General features: G+C 17.2%; 2 protein-coding genes across 2 annotated transcripts, besides 16 other annotated features; one reads left to right on the top strand and one right to left on the bottom strand. All coding sequences in view use genetic code 6, as the record gives it.

The window, feature by feature from the left end:
* Positions 1–551, top strand: IMG5_150270 (hypothetical protein). The gene has a single exon (XM_004030897.1). It carries the CDS (start codon positions 107–109, stop codon positions 470–472), a length of 366 nt encoding a protein of 121 aa, XP_004030945.1. The 5' UTR covers positions 1–106; the 3' UTR covers positions 473–551.
* Positions 552–836: 285 nt separating this feature from the next.
* Positions 837–902: a microsatellite.
* A 168-nt stretch (positions 903–1,070) lies between these two features.
* Positions 1,071–1,144: a microsatellite.
* Positions 1,074–1,137: a microsatellite.
* Positions 1,075–1,139: a microsatellite.
* A 21-nt stretch (positions 1,145–1,165) lies between the features above and the next one.
* Positions 1,166–1,222: a microsatellite.
* A 1,102-nt stretch (positions 1,223–2,324) lies between these two features.
* Positions 2,325–2,359: a microsatellite.
* A 166-nt stretch (positions 2,360–2,525) lies between these two features.
* Positions 2,526–2,575: a microsatellite.
* A 474-nt stretch (positions 2,576–3,049) lies between these two features.
* Positions 3,050–3,116: a microsatellite.
* A 1,215-nt stretch (positions 3,117–4,331) lies between these two features.
* Positions 4,332–4,366: a microsatellite.
* Positions 4,367–5,788: 1,422 nt separating this feature from the next.
* Positions 5,789–5,847: a microsatellite.
* Positions 5,791–5,845: a microsatellite.
* Positions 5,848–6,560: 713 nt separating the features above from the next.
* Positions 6,561–6,602: a microsatellite.
* A 686-nt stretch (positions 6,603–7,288) lies between these two features.
* Positions 7,289–7,357: a microsatellite.
* A 63-nt stretch (positions 7,358–7,420) lies between these two features.
* Positions 7,421–7,496: a microsatellite.
* Positions 7,497–7,513: 17 nt separating this feature from the next.
* On the bottom strand, positions 7,514–9,010 carry IMG5_150280 (hypothetical protein; the record flags this gene model as incomplete). The annotated part of the gene is made up of 4 exons (XM_004030898.1): positions 7,514–7,723; positions 7,772–8,574; positions 8,622–8,915; positions 8,962–9,010. 4 exons carry the CDS (start codon positions 9,008–9,010, stop codon positions 7,514–7,516), a joined length of 1,356 nt encoding a protein of 451 aa, XP_004030946.1.
* Positions 9,011–9,587: 577 nt separating this feature from the next.
* Positions 9,588–9,659: a microsatellite.
* A 33-nt stretch (positions 9,660–9,692) lies between these two features.
* Positions 9,693–9,752: a microsatellite.

A 9,752-nucleotide genomic window follows, 5' to 3' on the forward strand; every position in this document is an offset into this window, starting at 1 on the left:
TATCGTAATAAATTTAACAAAATGATGAGTAAAATAAAACAAATATATTAAATTTTCCTTCTTTTGCTAATTTTATAATATCCTTTTAACAAAAAAAAGAGTAATAATGTTTTAAAAAAATAGAAGTTGTAAAAGAATAAAGCACTTCTAATAATTAAAATATGATTAAAGATAACTTGACTATTTTAAGTAAAAAAATAAATTTGCTTATTTAATATAATATAAAACAAAAAAGTTTAAGATTAAAACGAAGAAAGCAATAATAATAATAATTAAGTTCATTGTTTATAAATTATGTATGAACCTTCTTTTTTAGATGACTTTTAAATAGATGATTTATAAACGGTTGTTAGTGGATATGAATATAATACTGATTGTAATAGTTCAACACTTTCTGATAGTCTTATTGTGGATTTTATTAGTTTATAATCGGATTAAGATTGATATTAATGGATTTTTTAGAAATTTTTGATTTTTTAGTTTTTTTCCTTCTTTTTTGTAAATAAAAATAATTGTTCAATCAATAATATAAAATTATTATGTTTTTATTAATTTATTTTATTTTTTATTTTAATTTGGATTTACGTAAATATGGTTTTTAATTATATTTTTATAATATTATATATTGTTTCTTATTTTTTATTAGTATACATATAAATTAGTATTTTATATACATAATCTTTTATAAAAAAAAAAATATAAACTATCAATTATTATAAAAGAAGCTGTTTTTATATCTTTAAAAAATACAAAAACTATTTTTAAAATAATTATGTATTATTTAAATATTATTAGCTTTTTTCTTAAATTTAATTATCGTGATAATTTAATTAAACATTTATTTGATTTTTAAAAAAAATTATTTATTTATTTAATTAAATAAAATTAATTTTTTGTTTTTATATACTTATTTACTTTTTTTTATAATTTGAATATTTAATTCAATATTAATAATATATATTGACGAGATATATAAAATAATGCGTATTATAAAATCAAAAATTGAAGACATGGAAATAAAGATATAATAACAATTATAATAATTTAAATTTAAAAGATCTATTTTTATTAAAAAAATAAAATTAAATTAAATTAAATTAAATTAAATAAAATAAAATATAATAAAATAAAAATAAATAGAATATTTGTTATTATATTATATATATATATATATATTTTTTGGTTATTATATAAATATTTTTTGGTTATTATGTATATATTTATTTTTTATATTTTCTCCTCAATTTTATTTTAAATTTTATTATTAAATAATATTTTATTCTTGATCCAATTAAGAAGCTGATGTTTTTTTTTATATTTAATATTAATTTATTTCTACATTTAAAAGTTTTTAACTTCTTTCTATCATATTTTTTTAGTTTTACAAAGAAAATAATCTATTTATTGATTTGATTTTTTCGTATTATCTAATTCTTGATTTGATCCAATTACTTAAAGAGATTTCATTTATTAATTTTATAGCATTACTTATTGCAATAAATTATTTTTGAAAATATTTTGCTTATTATTTTCATTGTTAATATTTTCGACTTAATTATTTTTTTAAAATAAATTTATCTTATTTTCTATATCCTAAATGTTTTAATTCTTATTTTTTTATATATTTTTATATATTATGTAATATATTTTACTTATGATAATAATATTAAAAAAGGGATTAATTTTATTAATTCATTATCCTGACTATTATCATTTGTAAAAGAATTTATTTTAATTGTGTTTTCTGGCTTAGATTTAAATTCGCTTTAAAAGTTATCAATAAAAACGATATCTTTTGCATCTTTATTTAATTAAGACAAGTCTTGTATTTATAAACTTTCATCTTGATTTACGCAATCTTTTCTGAAAAATCTATAAGTCACATTATTCTTATTGTCAAGCTAATCTATAATTTAATTTGCAAACTTTTTTTATTTTTAAAAAATAATTATAATTAATTTTTCTTTGTAAATAAAAAAAAGCACTTCAGATTCACTTGATGTAAATATTGCAATATCATAATATTCACTAACTAATTATAAAAATTTTTAACATCCTGGTCGTCTTTTTATGGCTAATGTAATATTTTGTTCTAATAGACATAAATTTATACTAAAATCATAATCTTATACTTATTATAATTAATTATAGTATATTAATGTTTTTTCTAGATTTATAAAAAGAAGCTTTTTTTAAATTTATTTGGTGTCCTTTATATTATTTTGTTAAGAAAATATATTATATTTTACTGTTTTGGTTTTTTTAATATTTTTTGAAAACAATTTTTGAATACATTGACTAATGCATTCAAATAATGAAGGTTTTTTTTTAATTTAATTTTCTTATTTAATTTTTTATTCATTATTTTATATTTAATCATATTATTGTATATTAAGCTATTCTTTTTATGTGTTGTTTATGTTTTTAACTTATTGATCTTCGTTGCAACTTTTTGCATCAAAATCTTCATATTAAATTAATTTTTTTGTAAAACTTTTTTTAGAAAATTATTATTTTAAATAAAGTTTTATTTTACATTTTTTTATTAAAATTTATCATTTTTTTTTTTATATTTTAATTAATTAAGAAATATTATTTTGTTATTAAAAAATAATAAAATTATATAAAAATTATTTAAAAAAAAGTATAAATAAAAATAATATATATTTGAAAATATTATTGATAAAAATATCAATATTAATTTAATTAGATAAAGATTAAATTTAAATTAGAGGAAAAAATATTATAAATAATATTATTGAATTCCATTTTAAATAAATAAAAATTTGAAATTTTATTAATTTTATATCATATATTAATTATTATTTTGTATTTAATATTTATTAATTTTATTTTTTCTTAATATAATTTATATTTTTTTAAAAAAAATTAATTTATCTTTTTTAAAATTTAAATTAAATGTCTATTAAAAATTATAGTTTTATAAGCATTCTAATATTTTTTATAACAAAAAAGTTTGTGAAATATATATAAAATAAATTGAATATTTAATGTAAATTTTAAAATAGAATTTATTTTATATATATAATATTTAATAACTATATTATTTTTGTTATTTAAAATAAATATATATTTTTTTATAAATAAATAAATATAATTAGTTACTTATCTAAAAGTAGCTAAATATTATAAAATTTTTTTGAATAAAATTAACAAATTTTTAAAAACTCTAACTTTTCGTCTTCAAAATTAATAAAATAAACAATTATAAAAAATAAATTCAAAAAAAAAGTATTATAGTACAGAAAAAAATAAAAACATGTATTTTAAAAATATTAAATAAACAAATATTAATTAAAACAATATATATATAAATTAAAATAAAAAAACAGATAAAAATGTCATAAAATTGGGGTTAATTAATATCTTTATCGGGAAACAAATAATCATAAATAAAGAATTTTTATTTAAAGACAGAAGCATTAACAATAGGGAGTAATTCTTTAAATGAAATATCAATAAAAGATAGTTAATTAGATTAATTTCATTGTTTAATTCGTTTCTAAAAATAATAAAATAAAGTCATATTAGAAAACACTTCTAATTAAAAGATGTATATATTCGATAAAATAGTCATCTAAAATACCGAAGTAGAAATTTAAAACGGAGATAATATTTAGTTTACAGATAAATCGAAAGTAAAGAATGAAAATTTAATGTTTATTTTTATAAAATTAATTTAAGTCTAAACTGAAAATATTTAAAAGGAAATTAAAACAAATTAAAATTTACTTTAAGAAATTAAAAGAATAAAAATGAATGTATTTATAAAATATATATATACATATAAATAATTTTAAATATATATGTATAAATAGGATACTTTATAAGAATAAGAATTAAAATGTCCTATATGTTTAAATTTTATGGAAAATCCGCATTCAATATTTCCTTGCTTACATAATTTATGTGGAGGATGCTTATGCTCCTTAATATAAATAAAAAATTATAAAAATAACCAATGCCCAATTTGTAAATAAAAAATAGAAGGAATAAATAAAAATTGTGCACTTAATAATTTACTGGAATACCATTTAAATAAATATCCGAATAAAAAAAGCCTAATTTAACCACAAGATATGAAATAAAAAGCACAAATAAATGATTAAATATAACAATTTAATAAAGACTTGAAAAAATAAAATACTTAAAAATTAAAGTTTGCAACTTCTAATAGCGATATTGATTAAAGTTTGTTCTTTTTTGATAATAATACAAGGAATTAGCAATTATTAAATAATGAATTATCATAAATTTAAAGTTAAAATATTCAGGAAAATACAGAGAGCTAAAATAATTCCGAAGATTACGAAGATGATGAAAATGAGGAAGATGAAGAAAATGAAGAGTTTTCTTATTAAAGAAGCTAAAGTGGATAAGATAGAACTGATAGTTCTTCTGATTCGGAACTTAGTTAGAATAATTTTAATTGTTATAGAATGAGGGTTGCAGGGATCAATTTTAGGATTTTTTTGTGAAATGTAATTTTATCTTTATTTTTAAATATATATAATAAATGAGTTTTATTTTTACTATAATAAAATGTTATAATAATTAATATTATATATAATGTTTTTTATTTTTTTCTTCTTTTATAACTAAAAATTTATTGCTTTAAATTTTAATTTGTTATAATTTTTTTTTATAATCAGTTAAATATGTTTTTTTTTTTTATTAAATTTATTTATTTTTGAAATTTTAACAAAGGATTTTTTATAAATTAATCTATATTTAAATATTGTTTTTCAAAAATAAAAAAAAAATGGGAAAAAATCCTCTCCCTAAATATTAAAAGCCGATAGTAAAAACAATAGAATAATTAAAATAGGAAGAACTACTATATTCAAAATATCAAGTATAAATTTCTTTTGAGGAAAGATATAAGGAATCATAAGAATGTAAAGAAAAGCATCCAGATTCAGTTCCAGTAATAATAGAAAGATATAAGATTTTTAAAGAAATAAAAGAAATAACTACTTCAAAATTTTTATTCAATGTAAAATCTTAAACAGCATAAGCAATGATTAGAACGTAGTAAGATGTGTAAGCAAAATAAATATGGTTTTATGTAATTTTTAATGGAAAATTAAAGATGCTTTTACCCCAATCTAAAATCGGACTTTTATACAATAGATATAAAAATGCAGATGGGAATTTGTATATATTTTATACTGATAAGAATATAATTTCTAATACAAATAGATGTTTCGATATTTTTTAGATTTTTATTGTTATTCTTTTGATTTTTTATGTCTATATTTATTTTGCTGGGCCTGATAAGATTGTGGAGTTTTTCGGATATAAAATTATCAGATAAGAATAAAGTTAAACTGAGCTTTGATAATATATATATACATAATATTGTTTGCTTTTTTTTATTTAGATAAATTTAATATGTATTTTTTTGTATTAAACAAAAAATTATTTTTAAAAAATAAAAATAATATACTATCTTTTATAATTATTTATTTTAAAAATAATATGTAATATAATCATATATTATATTAATTTTTATTATATTATTAATTCTATCTTTTATTGTATAATTATATTCTTTAATTTTGTTTCTAATTATTCCATTATATTTATTTTAATATTAAAATAATTTTAGTAAAAAATAAATATAGTCATTTTATTTTATTAACAAATGAATAAATATAAAGTAAAATTATAAATCTCTTATTTTTCTAAAATATTAATATCTATCAATATTATTAAAAATTCAAATAGAAATAAATAAACCCTTTAAAATAAATTAATTTAAAGAAAAAAAATATATATATATAAAAATATTAATAAATAAAAAATTATGGATATATAAAAAAACAGTGATTATTTTTTTGTAGTAGAATCATTTAAGACTTTTTTCGAAAAAATTTTAAATATAGTAAATGATCCAAAAGGCCGTGTTGCCAAAGAATGGTTAAAATTCAAAGAAGTTTTAATATCTAAAGACTGTTCGGCTTCCTCTGTATATTTATATGTAAGTACATTATCACTATCTTAAAATGATGAGGAAGAAAACAACCAGTGTAATAAAATAGTGAAGTTAAAAAAGTAGTAGAGTAAATAAGTAACTGGTAAAAAAAATAATTTAACAAATTCATGTAATTCAGACTCTTCACCTATTAATTCTCCATCGAAAAAAAAGAAAGAATTATTGAAATAATTGGAAATTAAAACAAATAATCTATATAAAGAATAAAAGGAAAGTACTACATAAGGAAGTGATTTGGAAGTATAATCGACAGCACGTATAAAACAGAATGAAATTATTTAATTAAAAAGTCTGAATTAATGTAATTAAATTAGCGATACTAATAAAAAATATAATTTTGAAGAAATGAGATTTATTTTATTAGAAAAAGTAAAGAATAATATCGAAATTTTTTAAAAAAATGATGTTAGTTTAAAATTAGTTAATGAAAGATCTTTTTAAACAAAAACTATGTTTATTGATAGTAAAAAAAATTCACCTAAATAAATAATTAGGAAAGATACTTAGTTTATAAGAGATTATTCAGTTTATTAAAAAAAAGATAAAAATGAATAATTGTATTAAAAATAAAATTCTAATAAAATTTAATAGTAAAGATAATAATCACCTGTAGTAATTTAAAATTAAGAAATTTTATAAAAATAATAAAAACTACTGGAAAAAGCTTAATAATAATAAGAAATAGATTAAAGATATTAACTGAATTTTTTATAAAAAAATCTTCTTTTACAAGAATAAAATGAAGAATAATTTTCATGTTCTAATGTAAAAATAGACTATTAAAAACCTAATTAGTAGTAATAAAGAATAAAAAGTCCTTCATTTAACAACCCGCCAAATAAATAACATAACAGTCCTACATATTAATGCTATAGTCCAACATTTAACTTAGGTTAAGTCAATTGCTTTTCATCGAATATGTAGTAAATAAAATAGGGCTATTAATAAAAATAACTTTTATTATAGGAATAGTAAGATAAGTCAAATTAAATAGTTACTTAAATGAAACTGCTTTATTAACAAAAATCTAATTATAAAATTTAATAAAGGAATTAGGCTTAATAATTGGCTTTAAATATTTTAAACAATGTGGAATAAAAATAAAATACTGTAAATCAATATATTGAAAATGATTAAATTATTAAGGAAATTTTAGATAAGCATAAAAAAGGCATTTAAGGTTTTGAAAAATGAATAAAAATTATTTAATTTATAACATATTATTTTTTATTATTAATAATATATATATATATATTTTCTAAACTCTAGTATTTATTTTTTAAATATTAAAATAAATTAAATTTCTTTATAAATATAAAATAATATATTTATTTTTATTATATCTAATTTATTATTTTTTAATATAAATAAAACGGAGTTTTGTTAATAATTAGAAATACAATATATATATATATATATATATATATATATATATATATATATATATATATATATATATATATATATATATATATATTTAACTCAATATTTATTTCATTCTTAATCATCATCCAAGTCTTAATCTTCTTATGCATCCAAATATTAAGAGTCTTCAGCTCCTTTATATTCATCAATTAATTATTATAAAATTTCATTACAATCATCGAATTCTTCAATTATATAATTATTTGCTTTTTTATAATTTTCAATGAAAGCATTTTTTTTTCTTAATGTTTCATAATTATCTTTTACTTTTTAAAATAACTAAATTTTTTAAAATAAAAGATATTGAAAAAAATATATAAATTTTACTGTATGAATACTAGTATGATTAGCTAACATAAGTCCACTAACTTTATGAGAAGTTTCAATATAAGGCGATTTTTTAGAAAGAGCAATTTATATAGAAGCAGGTCCCCAAGTAATAAAATTGGCTAATTTTCTTTCTCTTATTCTTTATAAAGATTTGTGTATTTAAGAAGCATCGACATCTCCTTAGATAACATTAAGAATAGAAATATATTGTCCTTTTTTCGTAGGTGCGCTAACCATAATATTTTTAGTTTGAAGAAGTCTTCTCATGACATCTAAAACTGATGTTTTTCTAACAGTACTTATATGTCTATCTATTGTAATAGGTGTATATCCAGTCATTAAGAAATGACATCTAGGAGTAGGTACTAGAGATGCGAGAATTCCGATCAAATCATTATTCATATATCCTGGATATCTTAAAGTTGTAGTACAAGCTGCCATTACTGTCGAAACTAAACTATTAGTATTCGAAATTGTTGGATTACTTATTTTTAATCTATCCTATGCTATTCTTTCTAAAGCAGTATTATCTAATACTGTCGTAGCATCACAATTTAAAGTCAATCTTTTTAATGTAAGTAAAGAATTATATGGATGCACTACTACATCAGCTTAATTGCTTGGAAATACCGAATATGTCTAAATTATTTTCTTTGGAAATCTATCGTTTAACTTTTCTAATAAAAATGAACCCACACCCGAACCAGAACCTCCTGCTATACTATGAATTAATACAAATGCTTCTAAACTATCAGATCCATCGGCTTCTCTATCTATCATATCTAATAATTCTTCTTGAACTAAATATATAATTATTTTATTTATTAATATCTATTTTTTATTTTACTTTTCTCAGCTTCTGAATATCCTTATGCCCAATTGTTTCCCGCTCCAGAACCGTCTGTACCACAAAATATATTTTCTGGATTATATAAAGAACCATATCCTGATTAATGTACTACTCGCTTTATTACACGATCTTCTAAATCAATTAAGCATGCACGAGGAATATAATGTTCATCATCAGCTTAATAAAAAAATACATCTTTTCTATCTTCAGTATTTGTTGCATATTCTTATAATATTCCCTCTTAATTTATTCCGTGTTCTTAGCATAATTATTTCCAGAATTCCATTCCAACTATTTTTTTATAAATAAAAAAAATTAAATTAAAAGCTGTTATTACCTTAATTTCCACATTGTCCAACTTATAAAGTAATTATTTCTCTTGGCATTTTATTGAAATATTTTAAATTTTGCTTTAATTTTTTTAATAATAATAAAAAAAATTATATGTTTTTATTTTTTTAAAAAAATATATATATTTTAAATATTAAATATCCTTATAATTTTAAAAATATATATTAAAATTTTTGAAATGAAAATATAATATAAAATTTTTATTAATTTAAAATATTCTAAATAATTAATATAATTTAATAACAAATATTATAATTTATTTCATAAACAAAGAAAATTATATATATAAATAAAAATAAATTTAAAAATTAAATATACAATAATATTTATAGATAAAATATGTTTTTAACATTAATAAATCATATATTTTAAATAAAATTTTAATTTATTAATTAAGATAATATTTAAAAATAATTATAAAAAGTATAATCATATGAAGCTAGTAGATGATGCTTAGAGTAAAAGGGAACAAAATATTTTTAGAAAAAATATTTATGTTATTTTGTTAAAAGAAAAAAAAAATTAATTTAATTTTATATATAAATAATAGATATTTGTTAATATATTATAGGTGTTTTACAAAAAAATGTTTACGTGCGTGTTAATAAGATAATAAATATTTTTGAATAGGTATTTATATGTTTATAAATATTTTTGGATGGGCAGTTATAAGTTTATAAATATATTTAGATTGGTAATTGAATTAGGGTTGATTTGGGGGTTGGGGTTGGGGTTGGGGTTGGGGTTGGGGTTGGGGTTGGGGTTGGGGTTGGGGTT

Source organism: Ichthyophthirius multifiliis, assembly GCF_000220395.1.
Source record: "Ichthyophthirius multifiliis unplaced genomic scaffold scaff_1120509251153, whole genome shotgun sequence".
Lineage (NCBI taxonomy): Eukaryota > Ciliophora > Oligohymenophorea > Hymenostomatida > Ichthyophthirius > Ichthyophthirius multifiliis.